Raw genomic sequence first — 23,457 nt, forward strand, 5'->3', positions numbered from 1 at the left:
CTCATATGTGCTAACCCGACATGTAAATACATAGTTAAAACCTTTATTAAAAATGAATATTGCATAAATATGCTTTAACATGTTTTCATCTACTTAACTGCAAAGGGCTCCAATGCACTTATATGTATGTCTATATATGTGTGCATATGTATTTATGTGTTTATATGTGTATATATGTCTGTAAATACATACATACACACACATATAAATACATATGTACACATATATAGACATATATATATATATATATATATATATATATACACATCTTATATATGTATCTCAATGTTAAAGCCCTTTGCCTGCCTTTTTTTTTATTTAACACTTCTTGAGATCTCATGACTGAGCCTTTAAAACTTTTGTGTGAAATATTTTTTTAAAATAATTTTTATTAGATGGTGTAACTATATTTCGTAATGTATTTTTTTATGTGTTTTGTAACACTTATGTTTCACAAAACAGTTAACCAGAGCTCTGAAGTTGCGGTAATCATTCTAGCGTAAACTGCAATCGCGTTTAAGAGATCGCATTTACTTTCAACTTGTAATACCAGCCCAATTTAACCTGCACGCAAATTAACGTGAAAACTCAATATTGCGCGCACGCAAATGTTTGTGCTTCATTTGTAATCTGGCCCTAATTGTTTTAAAATAATTTAACATTGTTATTTTTAGCATAAATCACAAAATATTTCTGACACAAAAAATATTTTCACATAGTTTGTTATCTTATTATATAAATAAAAATGTGCCAGTTTTACAAATGTACATGACTGTTACGGATAAAAAGTAATAGGTCCAGGCAGATTTTTTTGCAGCATAGAAGGTCAATACGTCAACTGAAACAGAATTAATTAAAGTGATGGTAAATTTTAGACTATAAGAATGTTGCAATGAAATAATATTAGTCTGCAAGTAGTAAAACCACATAATTATTTAAAAAAACGTTTATATATTTTATAATAAAAGATTTATAATCCTAATTGGTATTGTCTGTTCCTCGGCCCCCCTTAATTTCCTTTTTTGGCTGGGTTATGATGTATAGAGCAGTCCCATAACTCTCTACATAGGCTTCCTAAAGACTTTAAAGGGGCTGGACTTCAAGATTGTCATATGACACACACGCTGATTGGATGTTCACTAGAAATGTCTTAAAAAAAAAAAAAAAAAAAGAGTTCATCCAAGTGGGCTGACAAAACATTGCAATAGAAGCATTACTATATGCACTAATTTAACCCTTTATCAGATGGATTAAAAACAGAAAAGGTACACATATACTTTTTAAATGACAAAGATAAAATATATGGCATTTGATTAGTTAAGGTTTACCATCACTTTAATGCTTAAGAAATTTAAAAGGAAATTTAAAGGAAAAATTGTTACTTGTGCCACGCTCCCTAGAGAGATCAAAAGCAAATTCTGCGTCCTGCAAATGCTGGAAATCAAATAGCTGGCTTAGGCAATTTGCAGCAGTCTGAAAACAGATTATATATTCTGTTTGTTTTTAACCTTTCTAGGGAGCATAGGACAAAGCTCAATTTATGCAAAAAGAAAAAAAAGAAGTGTTTAAAGGGATAGTAAACCCCATTTTATTTTATGATTCAGATAGAACATAGAATTTTAAACAACTTTCCAATTTAATTCTATTATCAAATTTTCTTCATTCTCTTGTTATCCATTGCTGAAGGGACAGTATTGCACTACTGACAGGATGCTGAAAATATCTATTTAGCCAATCACAAGACACAAATGTGTGCAGGCACCAATTAGCAGCAGCTCCCACTAGTGTAGGATATGTGCGTATTCATTTTTTAACAAGGGATACTAAGAGAACGAAGCACATTTGGAAATAGAAGTGAATTTAAAAGTGTCTTAAAATGACATGCTCTATATGAATCATGCAAGTTTAATTTTGACTGTCCTGTCCCTTTAATGTACCATTTTAAGAATATCCTGGAGTGAATATATTCAATGTAGGAAAATAAATTATTTCCAAAAAATAAATTTTTCTGGTCTCTTTCAAATGAAAGATACTGTAGTTACTAGCAGTAGCGGATCTATTCAATAGATGGCCCTTGTACAAATTTTTTTTTTGGGGCTTTCCAAAGGTAACTCAAAAAGTAAGCAATGGTAATTTATATACATTCTTTGCACCTGTCACACATTCATCAAGAAGCATAAATGAACTAGTTTAATGGATGAGTACCATTATGGATGGCGATAACCAGAAAAATCTGATTTTTTTAAACGAATATACTACTTGGATCTGTACTGCTACAAGTAAGACATTGGTTACCTCCAACCATTCTTATGGTAATTACTCCCAGATTATATTGTTCCAAGACAAGTTGGCGATGCATCTTTTGAACAAATTATGCGATACTAGGGCATTTAAAATGTTTCCAATATCGTAAAATTACATTTATAGCATCTAGTATGGCAGTATTAATTAAATGAGCATCTCCTCCAGACCTTTGGTTTTTAAAGAAAAGAAAAAATATGTCTCGAGGTGAGATACACTTTTCTTGAAGTGATTTTTTTGACACAACAATTCACAGTATTCAAACATTTTGGGACAGTACCAATAACAGTAGAGAATATCCATTTCAGTGATTGGCAATGGAAACAAGTGCCAACGCAATCTTTATTCCATTTTGATAAAATTGCAGGATTCATATAAGAAGAGTTAATTAGCCTAATATTAGATAATTTCCACTCAGTATTAATAGAAGAACAGGTAATTAGCCTAATATTAGATTGTCTCCACTCAGTATTAATAGAAGAACAGTTAAATAGCCTAATATGAGATTCTCTCCACTCAGTATTAATATAAGAACAGTTAAATAGCCTAATATGAGATTCTCTCCACTCAGTATTAGTGTTTTCAAAAAAATAGATACTTTTTTATATCCTTGGATTCTAAATCATTAAAAAAACATTTGTCATCTTTGAATAATTAAATCTACATATTATGACTGTCCTTGCTTAAAGGGACACTAAACCCAATTTTTTTTCTTTTGTGATTCAGATAGAGCATGCAATTTTAAGCAACTTTCTAATTTACTCCTATTATACATTTTTCTTCGTTCTCTTGCTATCTTTATTTGAAGAAAATAAGCCAGAACATTGGACAGCACTGGTTTATTGGTGAATGAATTTATCCACCAATCAGCAAGAAAAACACAGGTTGCTCACCAAAATGGGCCAGCATTTAAACTTACATTCATGCTTTTCAAATAAAGATATCAAGAGAATGAAGAACATTTGCCAATAGGAGTAAATTAGGACGTTGCTTAAAATTGCATGCTCTATCTGAACCACAAAAGAAAAAATTGGGTTCAGTGTCCCTTTAAACTTGAGCATTCTATACCATATATGGATATATAGTGAATTATGTCTCTAAAAGCACCCAGTTCCCAGTTTGAACCCTGGTTATGAATAAGATCAGTAAAAAAAATGTCTCAGTTGTAAATATCCCAAAAACATATGTTGGGGTAGAGACATTTCTGCCCTTACAGTATCAAAATGTTTGCTTAAATTAGATTATTCCTCTTTAAATTGAACCAAATATTTAAGACCTTTGGATTGCCAGCTTTTAAAAATATCAGGGTTCAAACCAGGTATCTAAAATCAGGGTTACCAGTAATGGGAAGATACTTAGAAATTCTATAATTAATCTGAAGTTCACTATAGAACTTTTGCCAAGCAAAAATTATATATTTTTTTAAAAAAAACACTTAGGTTTTGGATAGTGGAGGCTTATTTAAATATACAACAATGTAGAATGCCTTTAAATGAAAACGGATATATTATTTCTTTTATTTAAAAAAAAATGAAACATAAATCTATAGCAATCTTAACCATGGTAACCCAATTATAGTATTTAATGTTGGGGGGAGATACATTTATTTATCTATCTATCTATCTATCTATCTATCTATCTATCTATTTATCTGTCTGTCTATTTATCTATATCTATCTATTTATCTATCATCTATCTATCATCTATCTATCTATCTATCTATCTATCTATCTATCTATCTATCTATCTATCTATCATCTATCTATCTATCTATCTATCTATCTATCTATCTATCTATTTATCTATCTATCTATCATCTATCTATTTATCTATCTAGCTCAAAATCTTTATACAGAGCAGCATGAATATTATTTTTTTTTTAATTTTATTATTATTATTTTATTTCTTCCTTGCTACTTTGAGATTAACAATGCTTTTCTTGTCTTTTCTGGTTTAACAAGTTGATTGATTCTGACATCATGGGGTCGATCCGATATAAATCGTCGCCCGCAAAATCCGGCGACGCCAATATTTGCGCGGGTTTGGTATCACATATACGGCGTAACCTAGAAGTTACGCCCGTATATTTCTGCCGTCGCCCGTAGTTTTTTGGGCCATAGGCAGGTATACCAAACCCGCGCAGTTTGGTATCCAATATGCAGCGTAAGGACTTACGTGGCGAAAATGGAGAACACTTACTCCATTTTCACCTCGCCACAAAAAGCAGCCGTAAGAAGCCTTACGCTGACTATTGGAGCCCCGTAACTTCCTAAACTGGCTGCTAAAATAAACCTAACACCTAACGCATGCGCAATGTCTATCTCCCTGTCAACCGCGATCTTCTAAAATAAACCTAACACCTAATGCATGCGCAATGTCTATCTACCTGTCAACCGCGATCCCCCCCCGAAATCCCTAATAAAGTTATTAACCCCTAAACCGCCGCTCCCGGACCCCGCCGCCATCTACATAAACTAACCCCCTACTGTGAGCCCCTAAAACCGCCGCCATCTACCTTATCTATCCCCTAATCTGACCCCTTACACCGCCGCCACCTATATAAAAATTATTAACCCCTAATCTAATCCCCCTATACCGCCGCCAGCTATATTAATATTATTAACCCCTAATGTAAGCCACTTACACCGCCGCCATCTCTATTAAAATGATTAATCCCTTATTTAATCTACCTACCCTGCCGCCAGTTTAGTTAATTTAATTGTATTTTTAGATAGATGTTTGTAGTTTATTAAATTTATTGATAGTGTAGGTGTATTTGTAACTTAGGTTAGGATTTATTTTACAGGTAATTGGGTAATTATTTTAACTAGGTAGATATTAAATAGTTAATAACTATTTAATATCTATTATACCTAGTTAAAATAATTAACAATTTACCTGTAAAATAAATATTAACCCTAACATAGCTACAATGTAATTATTAATTATATTGTAGCTATCTTAGGGTTTATTTTATAGGTAAGTATTTAGATTTAAATAGGAATATTTTAGTTTATAAATGAATTAGATTAATTTAATATAAATTTAGTTAGGGGTGTTAGGGTTAGATAGAGTTAATATAGTTAATATAAATACTATAGTAACTATATTAACCCTAATATAATTAGGGTTAATATAGTTAATATATATAATGTAATACCTATATTAACTATAATATACTTAGGGTTAATATAGATAATATAGCTGGCGGCGGGGTAGGTAGATTAAATTAGGGGTTAATCATTTTAATAGAGATGGCGGCGGTGTAAGGGGCTTACATTGGGGGTTAATAATTTTAATATAGATGGCGGCGGTGTTAGGGGCTCACTTTAGGGGGTTATAGATATAATATAGCTGGCGGCGGGGTACGGGAGCGGCGGTTTAGGGGTTAATAACTTTATTAGGTTGCGGCGGGGTACGGGAGCGGCGGTTTAGGGGTTAATAGCTTTTTTATGGTTAGGCTAGTGAGGGGGGATAGCGGATAGAGGGTTAGACGTGTCGGGCTATGTTAGGGAGGCGTGTTAGACAGTGCGGGCTATGTTAGCGAGGCGTGTTAGACAGTGCGGGTGTTTTAGACTTTAGTCAGGTTTTATAGGCGCCGGCAGTTTCTAACGTGGCGCAAGTCACTGGCGACGCCAGAAATTTGTACTTGCGCAGATTTCTGGACATCGCTGGTTTGTGAGACTTGCGCCACGTTAGCATCTGACGGCGACTTATATGGGATAGCTCGAGTTGCGAGCTGAAACTGCGGGCGACGCCGGTTCCCTCGCTTGCGCCGCAAACTGCGATCTATATCGAATCTCGCCCCATGTGTTTGTTTGTTTTTTGCATTATTGGAATACCAGTTTTTATATTTATTTAATAATATGCATTTAATTTTGTTCTTAAACTATGACAAGCTATACTGATTCTATTTCAGTTTCAATGACTGTATAATTTAAAACCGATAGATAGATAGATAGATAGATAGATAGATAGATAGATAGATGAGAGTAGATCCACCCCAGCTTACTAGCGGGTTTGGCTCCAAAATACAAGGAAGTAAATACAATTTATATACTACATTTTATTTACCCACTTTTCAAAAAAATAAAAAAAATTCTCTTTTTCCCTGATACAGTTTTAGTACAAGCATTAAAAAGCTAATTATTTTGACCTATTTTACAGGTTTGTAAATCACCGAGCATCTAAGTAGAATACATTTAATGATACTATGTTTTCCCTGCATAAAATTCTAATTATTGTGAAAGGACAGTGCTGATAAATTCTCATCAATTGCAGCCAACAAACACATTAAAATTCACATCTTCCCGTGCAGCCATGCCCAACTGCATTGTATTAAAATCCTCTCTAGAATAAATTGGCTAACACAGCTGCCATTGATAGCAGATATTTATTTTTTCCACTAGACAAATTTACCATTTAATACCAAATTCAAAATGCAGTTAGGTAGTGGAAATAACATTAAAATCTGCATTACACGTGCAGGTTCTGAAGGTTTGCAATATGAGCTCATATACTTCAGGTATTTGGGTTGTCATCTCTCTATAATTTAATTTCACTTGAGCAATCAGGTTTTAATTCAACTTACAGAGAATTAAGAGAGCGAAGACCATGAAATGCATCCGGAGCAATCTCTGAGATCTGGTTGTTACTAAGGTCTCTGAAACAAAAGAAAAAAAGGTAAGTAAATAAAATATATAGACATCTACTGAGCATGGTAAGTATTGGGAGGGCAAATATTACAGTACCATATTAATGCAAGAAAGGTGTTTAAAGTCAAAGGGCTCCATTTACCAAGCAGTGATTGCTGCTTTGGAGGCTCGCCTGAAACGATTTTTAAGTAGCAGCGGTCTGTCACGTAAAAGGTGGTGGCTTGAAATCATCCCAATCCGATTAGGATGATTGAAAGGCCCTACTTGCGCCCGATTGGCCACCAGCGAGCAAGGGGCGGCATTGCACAAGCATTGCTTGTGCAATGTTAAGTGCAGACGGTATATACCACAATGTCTGTCCAAGGTTTAATAAATGGAGCCCAAAGAGTGATATTCACTAAGGGCCTGATAACCAAAAACTCACCAGCATGAAAAAAAAATACACAAAATGTTTGTTGGCTTTTGTTTTTTTAAAGGGGCATTCCAGTCAAAATTAAAATGCACATAGATTTATTACATCTTTGAATAGAAACATTTGTGCAATATACATTTATTGGCAAAAATGATTCTAGTAAAACTTCTCACTGTTTTAGTGTTAACATTTTTCTGTGCACGTGCATGTGAAGCATAGCTGGATATTCTCAGTGCACCAGCATTTTAAATACTGCAGCTGCTCAGAATGCCAGTGGGGCTTGTATCATGTCAGCAATGAACAAATTGAGTAATTACCAAATGGTACAAGCACCTTAGGCTCTCTGAGCAAGTGCTGTGTATAAAATGCTGGTGCACGGTGCATACTTAAATAAACTTTTGAAACAGCTATAGCTTTTATTAGAAGTATATTTGCTAACACATTTATATTACAAAATGCTTCTATTCAAAACTGAAATGCGTTCATGTGGATTCCAATTTTGGCTGTAATGTCCCTTTAACATTATATTGCAATGTAAATGTCTCTCCTTCGCAAACAGAACCCTGCATAAATAGGTAGCATGCCATTTTAAACAACTTTTCATTTTACCTCTGTTATCTTATTTTCCTTTTTCTCTTGGTATCCATTGTTGAAAAGCATGCCTAGGTAGGATCAGGAGCAGCAATGCATTACTGGGAGCTAGCTGTTGATTTGTGGCTGTACATATATGCTTGCTAACATTGGCTTACTAAATGTGTTCAGCTAGCTCCCAGTACTGCATTGCAGCTTCTTTAAAAAAAATACAAAAAAAGGAAGCAAATTTGCTACTAGAAGTAAAATTGGAAAGTTATTTAAAATTCTACTCTCTGAATCATAAAAAATAATTATGATTCATGTTGCTTGTTATCAACAATTAAAGGGACACTGAACCCAAATTTGTTCTTTCATGATTAAGAAATAGCATGCAATTTTAAACAACTTCCTAATTTACTTCTATTACTTAATTTGCTTCATTCTCTTGATATCCTTTGATGAAAAGCATATATAGATAGGCTCAGAAGCTGCTGATTGGTGGCTGCACATAGATGCCTCATGTGATTGGCTCACCCATGTGCATTGCTATTTTGTAAACAAAGGATATCTAAAAAACTAAGCAAATTAGATAATAGAAGTAAATTGGAATGTTGTTTAAAATTGTATTGTCTATCTGAATAATGAAAGAAAAATGTTGGGTTTAATGTCCCTTTAAGGAAACTATACATTAGATACTATATGGCTGACACTATATTGTATGTTTAGCATTTCTGTACTTTACTAGAAAGAATAAATATAAGGTGCTCCTTCCTCTTTCTGGAGTGAAGTGGTTGATACATTATGCAATTTAGCAAAATGGTTTATGAGTTTTAGCAAACACAATAGGCCTACGTGCTGCTATGATCAAATTTCAAACTGTCTATTCATACAGGGAACTCATTATCTATATATATATAAGCTGCAAAATTCCAGTTTGTGTAAAGTAATACTTATGTACCATCTATGTGTAATCTTATCATATATAATATTGCTTCAAACACTGCAGCCATAGAAATATACACACTACTGAGCGCCTATGAGTCTACCTATGTTTATTCTTAAACAAAGGACACCAAAAGAATAAAGTAAATTTGTCACTAGAAGTAAAATGGAGTTCAAAATTGCATTCTTTGTCTAAATAATTAAAGTATGTCGACTTAACTGTCCTAAATAGGAAAATATGTGTCCTCTTAGACAAGAAATTCCAAAATATATTGGTTTAGAGAGGGGAAAAATAATATTTGCTGGTGTTGTAAATAATTAGAACAGAAAAACACAACAACTAATTTGTAACAGTGGTTAAATTAAATTAATTAATTACATGAAATAACGAACTATATGTGATCTTAGAGAAAAAAAAATCCACAATATATTGGTTCAGAGATATCTAAATGTAAAATTACTTAGAAGAGGTGAAAAATAATATTAAAATATTTACTGTTGTTGCAAATAATAAGAACAAAAATACATGACTTAAAGGGACACTAAACCCAAGTTTTTTTTATTTTTTGATTCAGATAGAGCATGCAATTTTAAGCAACTTTCTAATTTACTCCTATTTTCAAAATTTTCTTCATTCTCTTGGTATCTTTATTTGAAAAAGCCGTAATGAAAGCTTAGAAGCTGGCCCATTTTTTATTTAGCACCCTGGATAACGCTTGCTGATTGGTGGCTACATTTAGTCACCAATCAGCAAGCGCTACCCAGGTGCTGAACCTAAAATGGGCCGGCTCCTTAGCGTTAATTCCTGCTTTTAAAATAAAGATACCAAGAGAACAAACAATAATTAAAAATAGACGTAAATTAGAAAGTTGCTTAAAATTGCATGCTCTATCCGAATCATGAAAGAAAAAATTTGGGATTAGTGTGCCTTTAACTATTTTGTAACAGTGGTTAAATCATAAAATATTTGATATCTTAAATACTACATACATATAAAAGTTAAATTGCCCCATGGCAACAGGAAACACATTTCCGGGTCTCATGTGACAAATGAAATCATTAATATGAAACACTATTTCTAATGGATGAATGTAAGAATAATTCTGTAAAATATAGACTAAAAAAAAAAGTTATCAGTAGACATATGCCTTAGTTAACCATTATGTTTTACTGTATAGTTTACTTACATTCTGCGCAGTTTCTTATACGGTGAGAAAGCCCCTGGTGGGACAGATTTTATTCCATTCAGCTCCAAACGTCTATGGAAAATGTAGAAAGGACATTTATATTGTTTATGCACATAAGTCTCATTTTACAAGGAAAATGACTACAAAATTGCAAAATAATTAGTGTATATGATTTGGATTTTGCTATTTTACATTTGATAAAAAATGTTTTTTCAATGATTAATTTTTAATTAATGGTTTCTTTCCGCCCGATGAAGTAAAGACATCAATTATTTAAATAATGACCTAAGCCAAGGTAAAAATACAGTATGATCTCACCAAAAATATTCTTTTCAGACGTTTACAATTGCATACACACGAGTCTCGATTCTTTCCAGTGCTTGATATTTTAAGGCATTTAATGAGATTATGTAAATAACCTAGATTCATTAAGACTGCTAAGGATTCTTCAGTAGCAAAAATCAACACAAATTATTTTTTAGTGTCTGTTTAAAATATTATTAGAGCAAATGATAAGCAGGTATTAACATGTATTCTTCAGTAACTGTACATTTGGAATAGAATGGGGTGTTTAAATGGACTGTCTACTTAAAGGGACATTAAACCCAAACAATTTCTTTCATCATTCAGATAGAAAACACAATTTTAAACAACATTCCAATTTACTTCTATTATCTAATTTGCTTCATTCTTTAGATATCTTTTGTTAAAGAAATCACAGTGCACATGGGTAAACCAACCACATGAGGCATTTATGTGCAGCCACCAATCAGAAGCTACTGAGCCTATCTAGATATGCTTTTCAGGAAAGAATATCAAGATAATGAAGCAAATTAGATAATAGAAGTAAATTAGAAAGTTGTTTAAAATGGCATTCTCCATCTGAATCATGAAAGAAAAAATGTGGGTTTAATGTCCCTTTAAATTGTATTATTGTTTAAAAAGATAGATAATCCCTTTATTACCCATTCCCCAGTTTTGCATAACCAACATGATTATATTAAAGGGACAGTGTACCATAGAATTGTTATTGTTTTAAAAGATAGATAATCCCTTTATTACCCATTCCCCAGTTTTGCATAACCAACACTGTTACATTAATACACTTTTTAACTCTGTGATTACCTTGTATCTAAGCCTCTGCTGCCTTATCTACGTTCTTTTGACAAACTTGCATTTTAGCCATTGAGTGCTGACTTATAAATAACTCCACGAGAGTGAGCACAATGTTATCTAAATCGCATACATGAACCAGCACTGTCTAACTGAAAACTGGCAAAATGCACTGAGATAAGAGGCGACCTTCAACAGCTTAGAAATCAGTTTGAGCCTACCTAAGTTTAGCTTTCAACAAAGAGTACCAAGAGAACAAAGCAAATTTGATGATAAAAGTAAATTGGAAAGTTGTTTAAAATTGCATGCCCTATCTGAATTATGATAGTTTAATTTTGACTTGACTGACTCTTTAAGGAGAGCGACTCTGAATACATGCTAAAACCTAGAAAAATAGAGGCCTACACTGACTAGACTTGTGCCTAGAGCTTCAGGAATTTAGGAAGGGCAGTAAATTATGAAGAACAGATTAGTTTGATGATGCCTTGCTACTCTCATGTGCCTCATAGGGATATAAATAGTTTATTACTTGTCTAAAGTTAGGTCACGGAAGGGCATAATGACATTTGTACGCTCTCTCTATGTGTCTGGCAAGTATGAGTTGATAATTATCTGCTCTGTATGTTTATGAGAAACATATAGGAGGCAAATATGACGTAAAATTGATGGAAAAAAGTCATTTCTGGGCAGCAGGTTTCTCCGTGCATAGAACAGCACAAAACCTTTGAGTTAAACACATAAAAAAGGGAATTTTTAAACATAAAGGGCAAGATTTATCATTGCAATTCTCCTATACTTGCTCCTAAAAATGTGTACACGAATAAATGTTCTACTGTAAAATTCTCCTAATCTGTTCTTTTTCTGTTTGCTGCAGAGGTGTGCCAAAAAGGGTTAATTTAGACAGTTTTTGTCGTATTTCCTATAGTACGTGGCCACCTCATTAATTTGACTAGTTACAAATTTATCATTTCTTTTATCCTATAGCAGACAGTCAGTTCTCCTGCAAATGCGTGCATTAAAGTTCTCCATAACTACTGTGGAGAACAGCATTATAAATCTATTCTCTTCCAGTTGTAGGAGCTCAACAAGCGCAATAATGTTTACTGGAGCGCAAAATTTTTTTATTGGAGTGCAAAAATAACATATAAAAGGGAGCAAAAATAATATTTATTGGGGTGCAAAAATATTATATAAAAAGTAGCGCAAAATTAGATGTGAAAAATAATGGAAACATCTATTTTCTTCCATGACAGTTTATTGAAGAGGGACGTTAACAAAGCTAGTGGGGCTGTATAAATATTGCTATTGGTTCCTTTACGACTTACATGAAGAATAGTTGGTTATTTTCATTGATAAATAAGGCTCAGATACTAATATGACTGGATAAATTTACCTTTACATCTATTCAGCTCACCCATTGAGAAGCACAAAAAACAAATTTGTTTTGATAAATTTGAGTGCATAGATGACCCATAGGAGAATTACCTGGAGAATTCTCCTTGCGCTTGATAAATGTTGCTCAAAAAGTGTAAAATAATATGTTATTTTTACACTACAATGCATCAAGCATTTAAATTTAGCATCTTTCTTTAGATATAGCTGTTAATGATGTTTTTCTTCTAATTATCACTGTGGCTGTGTGCCTGCCTGTCATCAGTGCACCTATTTGGTTCCCCATCTGTCAATAAGCAAACCGAAGCAATTCATTATTCCGTCATACAATAACATGGCTGATTATAATCTGGCTGAATTGGTAGGACATAAGTCTCCATGTTTTACTCCAAATATAGGGCTGGCGTGTGGGAAAATCTCACTACATACTTAGCTATTGAGTAGAATAATTTTACAACTTGCATCTTTGTATTTTACTTTTATTTTTTGCAGAGATTTTTGCATATTTTTAGTTCTTACAAGAATTGCAGCGCAAGGGTATTTTTAAAAGGACAGGAAACACCTTGAGATTTCAATATAAAACATTCATCTATGTGTAGTAAAACAACATTGCAATATATTTTCATGATATATTTTGCCCCCTTTTCATGTAATTTAGCTCTTTATACTAATGTACTGACCATGGCTAGCCTTGTTTTCAAACTCACACTTGGATTGGCTCCTCCAAATAAGTGGTAGGTGGAGTTTATTAAAATGCAGCGGCAGCAAACAAAATGTTAATTTATTTTAAAAATGTTTAGAATTGGCTGGTGTTATAGGTTATAGATGTCTATAGCAAGTAAACAGAAATGTCTTGTAATTACAAGGTGTTTAGTGTCCCTATATATACTGTCCTTTATTAATAGGGTGACCATATTGCCCCTATAAAAAGGGACACATATGAAAAAACATAAATTATGACTTACCAGATAATTTCCTTTCCTTCGATACAGGGAGAGTCCACAGCTGCATTCATTACTTGTGGGAATACAGAACCTGGCCACCAGGAGGAGGCAAAGACACCCCAGGCAAAGGCTTAAATACCTCCCCCACTTCCCTCATACCCCAGTCATTCTGCCAAGGGCACAAGGAAACAGTAGGGGAAATATCAGGGTGAAAAAGGTGCCAGAAGAAAAAAAAAAAATTTAGGGCCGCCCATCGGAGAACACGGGCGGGCACCGTGGACTCTCCCTGTATCGAAGGAAAGGAAATTATCTGGTAAGTCATAATTTATGTTTTCCTTCTTAATACAGGGAGAGTCCACAGCTGCATTCATTAGTTTTGGGAAACAATATCCAAGCTACAGAAGACACTGATTGCTTATGGGAGGGTAAAAAAGAAAGGCAGCCCCTAATCTGAGGGCACCACAGCCTGCAAAACCTTTCTCCTGAAGGCTGCTTCAGCAGAAGCAAAACCATCAAACTTGTAAAATTTGGAAAAAGTATGTTAGGAGGACCAGGTAGTCGCCTTACAAATCTGATCCATAGAGGCCTCATTTTGAAGGCCCAAGAGGAAGCCACTGCTCTTGTAGAATGAGCCGTAATCCTCTGAGGAAGCTTAAGTCCCGCTGTCTCATATGCTAAGTGGATGATACTCCTCAACCAAAAAGATAAGGAAGTCAAAGAGGCCCTCTGACCCCTTCGCTTCCCAGAATAGATAACAAACAGAGAAGTTTGTCTAAATTCCTTTGTAGCCTGAAGATAGAACTTCAAGGCAGGAACCACATCCAGATTATGCAGTAAACGTTCTTTCGATGAAGAAGGATTAGGACATAAGGAAGGAACCACAATTTCTTGATTGATGTTGTGATTTAACACAACCCGAAAAAGAAATCCTAACTTAGTTTGTCAGCCTTATCAGCATTGAACACCAGATAAGGAGGGTCGCATTGCAAGGCAGCAATCTCAGAGACTCTGCGCGTAGAAGCAATAGCTAGTAGAAAAAGAACCTTCCAAGACAACAACTTAAAGGGCCACTAAACCCAAAATCTTTCTTTCATGATTCAGATAGAGAATAGAAATTTAAACAACATTACAATTTACTTCGATTTATTTTGTTTCATTTTTTCAATTTTTTTAGTTGAAGAAAAAGCAATGCACATGGTGAGCCAATCACACGAGGCTTCTATGTGCAGCAACCAATCAGCAGCTAGTGAGCATATCTAGATATGCTTTTCATCAAAGAATATCAAGATAATAAAACAAATTAGATAATATAAGTAAATTAGAAAGATGTTTAAAATTGCATTCTCTGTCTAAATCATAAAAGAAAAAATGTGGGTGGCATGTCCCTTTAATGCCAACCTCATGCATAGGCTCAAACGGAGCCCGTTGCAAAACTTTAAGAACAAGATTCAAAATCCAAGGAGGAGCATTAGATCTAAACACCAGCCTGATCCTAGTCAGAAACTTAACAAAAGTCTGTACATCCGGAAGCTCAGCGAGCCTCTAGTGCAGTAAAACAGACAGGGCCAAAATCTGTCCCTTTAAGTAACTAGCTGAGAGGCCCTTCTCCAGTCCCTCCTGGAGAAAAGAAAGAATCATGGCAGCCTTTACTTTGTGCCAGGACAAACCCCGTTCTTCACACCAGAATAAGTAGGTCCTCCACACCTTATGATAGATGTGATGAGTAACCGGCTTATGAGCTTGAATGAGAATATCAATGACCCTCTCAGAAAACCCTCTCTTGGTTAAGACTAAGCATTCAATCTCCACGCAGTCAGCCTCAGAGAAACTAGATTTTGATGAAGAAAGGGGCCTTATTCCAGCAGATCACTGCGACAAGGTAACCTCCAAGGAGGAGATGATGACATCCTCACTAGATCTGCAAACCATATCCTTCACAGCCACGATGGAGCAATCAGATCACTGACGCCTGCTCCTGAATGATTAGAGTCACTATTCAAGGAAGGAGTGGTAATGGCAGGAAAAAAGAAATGAGATTGAACCTCCAAGGCACTACTAATACATCTATTAGCTCCGCCCGAGGATCCCTGGACCTCAAACCATATCTGGGAAGCTTGGTATAGAGACGGGACACCATGAGATCTATCTCCGGGGTTTACGACCTGTGGCATATCTCCGCAAACACTTCGAGATGGAGAGACCATTCCCCTAGATGAAAGGGTTGTCTGCTCAGAAAATCCGCTTCCCAGATGTCCACACCCGGAATGTGGATCGCTGACAGTGAACAGTTGTGGGTCTCCGCCCACTCCAGAATCCGAGATACCTCCCTCATTGCTAGGGAGCTTCTCGTCCCCCCCTGATAGTTGATGTAAGCCACCAAGGTTATATTGTCTGATTAGAATCAGATAAATTGGGACGAACCCAGTAGGGGCCAAGCCTTCAGAGCATTGAATATTGCCAGAAGGTCTAGAATGTTGAACGTGAGGGAGCTCTCCTCCTGCGTCCACAGGCCCTGCGCCTTCTTGGTGACCCAAACAGCTCCCCATCCTGACAGACTTGCGTCCGTAGTCACAGTCACCCAGGATAATCTTAAAAAGGATGTCCCTCGGAACAGGTGATCTGGACAGAGCCACCAAGAGAGTGATTCTCTTGACCGGTTGTCCAGAGAAATCTTTTGAGACAGATCCAAATGATCGCCATTAAACTGCCTCAGCATGCACAGTCACAACGGCCTGAGGTGGAACCTGGCAAAGAGAACGCTGTCCATGCTGGACACCATGAGACCAATCACCTCCATACACTGAGCCACAGATGGCCTTAAGGAGGTCTGGAGGGCAAAACATGTTGAAGCTAGCTTGCAACTTCTCTGGTCTGTTAGAATATTCTCATGTCTATGGAATCTATTATTGTGCCCAGTTATTTTACCCTGGTGCTTGGAATAAGAGAACTCCTTTCTCTATTTATCTTCCCTCAGAGGGATCGAAAATGACAGAGGAGATATTCCGAATGATCTTCCGCCAGGCGAAACAATGTTGCTTGTACCAGAATATCATCCAAGTAGGGAGCTACTGCTACACCCGGATTCTGGCAACTGCCAGAAGAGCCCCCAGAACCCTTGTAAAGATTCTTGGAGCAGTAGCTGGATCAAACAAAAGTGCAATGAACTGGCAGTGCTGGAGCAGGAACGCAAACCTGAGGAACTGGAAATATGCCCTGTGGATTGGAAGGTGAAGGAATGCCTCCTTCAGATCTATAGTGGTCATAAACTGCCCTTCCTGATTAAGGGAAGGATGGACCCTATTGTCTCCATCTTGACGAGGGGACATTTAGAAATTTGTTTAAGCACTTTAGGTCCAGAACTGGACAGAAAGTTCCCTCCTTCTTTAGGACCACAAAAATGTTTGAATAGTATCCCAAACCTCTCTCTGCGATAGGCACTAAGACAATGACTCCAAAGGAGGACAGATCCCTTACGCACTCCAGAAAGGCTTCCCTCTTTCCTAGTCTTGAAGACAGGTTAAAAGGATGAATCTGGCCCTGGGTGGATGAGATTTGACCCAAGAATCCTGGACATCCTTGAATCAAGCCTCTGAAAGAGCTTCAGTCTGCCCTCTACATGATCCAAAATAGGACTGAGGCCGCCCCTTCATGCGGACTTAGTCTCGGTGGGCTTCTTGCTCTGCTTGTAACTATTCCAGGACTGAGCCGGCTTCCAAGAACTCTTGGTTTGCTCTGGCTTAGCAGCGGCCTCTGATGCTGGGCTTTTATCAGAACTAAAGGAACAAAAATATGATCTGTTCTCCTTATCTTACAGTATGAAGGCACTCTTGGCCCCTGAAACCATGGAGATAGTCAAACAAACTATTTCCCTTAAAAGAGAGAGAAAGAGACTAGACTTAGAAGTTATATCTGTCAGAGCGCCTTAAGGGCCTGAACAGAAAACCTGAAGTCTTAGCCATAGGCTAATTAATCTGAGTAATAACAGTACAGATAAAAGAATTAGTAACCAAGAAGGCCGTAATTCTTTCCTGAAAAATGTCGAGAGAACCCTCCACCTCGATCATTTTCTCGAAGGAGACGCACCAAAAGGTAGCCGTTTCAGCAACTGTGGCGAAAAGCGCCACCAGTAAAAGCAAATATCCCATAGGTTAAAACATCCTCTTTAACAGAGTTTCCATCTTTATATCCGGCGGCTCTATCAATGACGAACTATCCTCACACGGGTTAGTATTACGTGTGGCAAGCGTAAAAATAGTGCCAACCAAGTAGGGATGGGAAAGAGAAAAACCCACCCTCATAGAGAGCTCGGAACCGGGATCCTTAAAAGGCAGACGACGAATCTAATCTTGTCCCACTCGTCCTTAATAATGATTGCCATCAAATTTAGTACCCAGAGGTTCGTCTGGCAGCTCGGCTTTTGGAACCTCTAATGTATTCAAAACCTCCCTTAGTAGAAGGCGTAATCGTTCTGTCCTAAATCTTAAAACTGGATCCTCCACAGGCGGAGGATTATAGACAGCAAACTCCCACCCTGAAAGTTCATACTCTGAAGTTTCAGTGAGAACCTCATCCTCGGATAACTGATCAGATATATCCAACAAATTACATGATGCCACCCCGGCAGGAGTGCAAGATTTAACCTTTCGCTTGCGCTTAGCAGTGCGAGGGAAAGCACTAATGGCCGAAGACACCGCCGTATGAAACTGCGCAGTAATGTATGGTGAAAAAATGCCCCCTCCAGATGGAGGATTAGCAGTGCAATGGGAAGCTGCATGTGTATACAAAGATGCATGTAGGGTGTGCACCTCACTGGACGAGGACTCCTTAGAGGTGGGTGGCTTAGCATTATAAAACATGTCAATCCCCTTATCAAGGCATATGGAACATAACTGAGAAGGCGGATATTCCAGAGCTCCCTCATAATATAAACAGGCATTACTCTTTTAAATAGAAGGAGAACCCTCTAATGAATCAAAATCCTTCATAGCTAAAGTACGATATGTGGAGGACTACAGAAAAAACAAACTTTATTTTAAATAAAACAAATGGCACCTTTATATCACATGGTGCGCAATGCAGGACCGTCCCTGCTATGAGTAAAAGCGTGCCAAGCTTTTAAGCTGCGCAACCATCAAAGTGAAAGTGAAACCTGTATGTTCCATCTCAGCCTATGAGCCCATAAACATCTTACACATAAAGCAGCATAAAATAAAATAAAGCATATATGATTAAACCCAACTGTTCATATTCCCCCTCAGGAGATATTAACCCTTGATTCCATATGATAAAAGGAACCACACTGTGACCCTGTCTTCTAGCGTTTGCAATATGTGTAAAAAATGAAACAATCTTACCGGAAATTATGCCGTGGAACAGTAACATGGTCCTTCAAGTTTGATAGATTATAGCAGTGCTTCTGACATGGACTTGAAGGAAGAAAGCAGGCAGCGAAACTCGTCAACGCTGATTGCTTAAGGAGCTGTTAATATGAGTCTGGATGGTTTCGCAGAAAGACTCTCCCTGCATCTCCAGATTCTAACTTTCATCAATGCTCTCACTGAGAGGCTGACAAGACTACTTAAAACTCCAGTCCCATCTTGAAGAGTACTACCCTCCATAAGAGACTACTCCGAACCTTCCGACACTTCTCTGCCATCCTCCTGTGACGAAAGGCAAAGAATAACTGGGTAATGAGGGAAGTGGGGGAGGTATTTTTGCCTCCTCCTGGTGGCCAGGTTCTGTATTGCCACAAGTAAAGAATGCAGCTGTGGACTCTCCCTGTATTAAGAAGGAAATACGTGTCAGGGTTCATTATTCAAAACATTTCTTTACACAACCCTGACATATGTATTTTTCATATGTGTCCCTTTTAAAAGCGGCAATATGGTCACCCTATTTATTAATGAACCTACATAATGCACCCACCTTTAACATTTGCAGGGCCATCAGCTGCCTCTTGTGATCTGTATCCTATACTGCAGTTTCTACCAATCTTTTACAAGGTTTTCTTATGTGACAATATTTGTAAACAAGCTAATAGGAAAATTATTTGTCCATGAAGTGGATTTAAAAATGTTGACACATTTAAAGGGCATCCTATTGCAAAGATGACCTTTTCTTATTTGTTAAATGGATTTAAAAACAGTCTGTTTTATTATTGTAATAAAAAAGCACTAAGCAGTGGGTTATACTTATTAGAAATCATTGCAATATGTATTATTCATAATTTTAAAAGGATTTTCCTTTTATTTCTTATTTTAACTTCACATCACTACAGGAAGGCATATCACGCTTTTTGTCATAAATCTTCTGGAGTAACTTGAGCTGGCTTAGGGCCAGATTGCGAGTGAAGCACTAACAGTTACGCGTCAGTGATAAGGGGTTTATCACGGGTGTGTGCGCTCGTCAGGTTTACTGCTGGTATTACTCGTAAATGTGAGCACTTGAGCGCAATTGTGATTTACACTAGAATGATTACAGCGACTACAGAGCTCTGGTTAACTGTTTAGCTAGACTAAAAAGTTGCACAAAACACGTCAAAAACACATTACAAAATACACTTACACTCATAATAACACTGTCTAATAAAAAATATTCTTTTAAAAAATTGCACACAACAGTTATAAGAATTTAAAGATATGAGGTCTCAGGTGTTAGAAAAAAAAGGAAGGCAATGGGCTTTATCATAGAGATAAATACTGTATGTCTAGAGATGTATATGTATGTATATATATATATATATATATATATATATACACAGGTGGCCCTCGTTTTACAATGGTTCAATTTACACCGTTTCAGAATAACAACCTTTTTTCCCAGTCATGTGACTACTATTGAAAAGCATTGAGAAGCAGTGCATTTAATAAAATAGCCAGTAGGTGGAGCTGTCTGCTTGTGTTGCAGCAAAGCCAAGCAAGCTGAAATTAATCAGTGTAACCAGACCTGAGCTATCGAGCAGATTTTAAAGGAACAAGATATTCCTGTCTATAAATCAGTCCAGATTGGAATGCATAGAAAGAACCGTTTGCAGAAAAATGCAAGTGAAGTCTGTGTTGTGTGATTATTTTATTAGGGTTATAATGCTGTTTAGCAAATGTATTTGTTCATTTAACTTAGTTTAATTATATATTCTGTGTTGTGTGAATATTGTATTAGGTTTATAATGCTGTTTAGCATTTAAAGTCTTCATTTCAAAGCTTTAAAAATAATGTATTAGGTGTTACTTATGACAATTTTGAGAGGGGCCTGGAACCTATATCCCTCACTTCCCATTGACTTACATTATAAACTGGGTTTCAATTTACAACGGTTTCGATTTACAACCATTCCTTCTGGAACCTAACCCTGGTGTAAACTGAGGGCTACCTGTATATATATATATATATATATATATATATATATATATATATATATATATATATATATATATATATATATATATATATATATATATATATATATATATATATATATGTATATGTAGAAATATGCAGTTATGAATAAATAAAACATATTCGGTTTTGTGCAGAACATTGGAATGTGAAATATTCCTATTTTTATGTCAGGTTAGCACACATGAGAATATGCCATTGGGTTTGCGCGATGTTGGAGTGCTTTTTCCACTTTTTTTCCTCCATTGACTTCTATGGGGCTATACGTGCAAGCGCATGCGTTATTGTAAGTTCAGCTTTTAGCACTCATCATGTTAGCGCGTAAACGAAAATAGTTTACTTTCAACTTATAATACGAGCGTAACCCAATGAGCGGAAAAAGCTTACTTCTAGCACAATTAATGCTTGAGCTGGAGGGTTAATTAGCACTCCACTTGTAATCTGGCCCTTAGGGTTTAGTGAATGCAAGAGAAACAGTAAGTCTGTTTTGCTCATGCTCCAAGAAACAGAAGGCAGCTTAACCCCTTAATGACCGGACCATTTTTCAATTTTCTTACCCTTAATGACAATGGCTATTTTTACATTTCTGCAGTGTTTGCGTTTAGCTGTAATTTTCCTCTTACTCGTTTACTGTACCCACACATATTATATACCGTTTTTCTCATCATTAAATGGACTTTCTAAAGATACCATTATTTTCATCATTTCTTATAATTTACTAAAAAAAAAAATGATAAAATATGAGGAAAAAATGGAAAAAAAACACACTTTTTCTAACTTTGACCCCCAAAATCTGTTACACATCTACAATCACCAAAAAACACCCATGCTAAATAGTTTATAAATTTTGTCCTGAGTTTAGAAATACCCAATGTTTACATGTTCTTTACTTTTTTTGCAATTTATGGGGCAATAAATACAAGTAGCACTTTGCTATTTCCAAACCACTTTTTTTCAAAATGGGCGCTAGTTATTTTGGAACCCTGATATCTGTCAGGAATACCTGAATATCCCTTGACATGTATATATTTTGTTTTAGAAGACATCCCAAAGTATTGATCTAGGCCCATTTTGGTATATTTCATGCCACCATTTCACCGCCAAATGCGATAAAAAAAAAAAAAGTTCACTTTTTCACAAATTTTGTCAAAAACTTTAGGTTTCCCACTGAAATTATTTACAAACAGCTTCTGCAATTATGGCACAAATGGTTGTAAATGCTTCTCTGGGATCCCCTTTTTCAGAAATAACAGACTCATATCGCTTTGTGGTTGCTTTTTGGTAATTAGAAGGCCGCTAAATGCAGCTGCGCACCACACATGTTTTATGCCCAGGAGTGAAGGGGTTAATTAGGGAGCTTGTAGGGAGCTTGTAGGGTTAATTTTAGCTTTAGTGTAGTCTAGTAGACAACCCCAAGTATTGATCTAGGCCCATTTTGGTATATTTTATGCCACCATTTAACCACCAAATGCGAGCAAATAAAAAAAAAAAACTTTACATTTTTCACAATTTTAGGTTTCTCACTGAAATTATTTACAAACAGCTTGTGCTATTATGGCAGAAATTGTTTTAAAAGCTTCTCTGGGATCCCCTTTGTTCAGAAATAGCAGACTTATATGGCTTTGGCGTTGCTTTTTGGTAATTAGAAGGCCGCTAAATGCTGCTGCGCACCACACGTGAATTATGCCCAGCAGTGAAGGGGTTAAATTAGGTAGCTTGTAGGGAGCTTGCAGGGTTAATTTTAGAGATCAGCCTCCCACCTGACACATCCCACCCCCTGATCCCTCCCAAACAGCTCTCTTCCCTCCCCCACCCCACAATTGTTACCGCCATCTTAAGTACTGGCAGAAAGTCTGCCAGTACTAAATAAAAGAGTTTTTTTTTTTTTTTTAAATAAAAATTATAAAATATTTTAGTTGTGATGGACCCCTGCCTTAGCACCAACCTCCCTGATCCCCCCTCCAGCTCTCTAACCCTCTCCCCTACCTAATTACCGCCATCTTGGGTACTGGCAGCTGTCTGCCAGTACCCAGTTTGGCCCCACAAACCAAACTATTTAAATTTTATTTGTATATTTAATTATTTCCGTAGTGTAGCAGCCCCCCCCACAATACCCCCACCCCCTCCCCCTCCCAGATCCTTTTATATGTAAAAAAAAAAAAAATAACTTTTTTTCCCCCCTTCCTTCATTGGTGTCAGTGTGGCTAATGCGCGCACGTGCACGCGCGTCCACGTGCACGCGCACCAACGTGCACACGCGCACCCGTGCACGTGTGCTTGCATCGTGCACATCCGCACACGCTCCCTCCTCCCACCGCACAACGGCACCATCGGCACCATCACTACCGGTGCAGAGAGGGCCACAGAGTGACTCTCTCTGCATCGGAGGCTTGTAAAGGGGTATTGCAGGATGCCTCCATATCGAGGCATCACTGCAATACCCTCAGAGCTGCTGGAAGTGATTGTGATCACTTCCAGCACTCTGTTAGACAACTGATGTACCAGGTACGTCCATTGTCATTAACTGCTTGTTAATGCATGACG

At 36.6% G+C, this 23,457-nt stretch overlaps 1 protein-coding gene across 1 annotated transcript in view; it reads right to left on the bottom strand.

Annotated features, from left to right (window-relative positions):
• Positions 1-23,457, bottom strand: part of SLIT1 (slit guidance ligand 1) — a 503,550-nt gene that overhangs the window by 82,936 nt on the left and 397,157 nt on the right. Inside the window, exons 10-11 of the mRNA XM_053692504.1 lie at positions 10,071-10,142; positions 6,893-6,964 (exon numbers count right to left, since the gene is read on the bottom strand). Of these exons, the coding sequence (XP_053548479.1) occupies positions 6,893-6,964; positions 10,071-10,142 (144 nt within the window). The remainder of the gene's footprint in view (positions 1-6,892; positions 6,965-10,070; positions 10,143-23,457) is intronic.

This window comes from Bombina bombina, chromosome 9, assembly GCF_027579735.1.
Source record: "Bombina bombina isolate aBomBom1 chromosome 9, aBomBom1.pri, whole genome shotgun sequence".
In the NCBI taxonomy this organism is placed as follows: domain Eukaryota; kingdom Metazoa; phylum Chordata; class Amphibia; order Anura; family Bombinatoridae; genus Bombina; species Bombina bombina.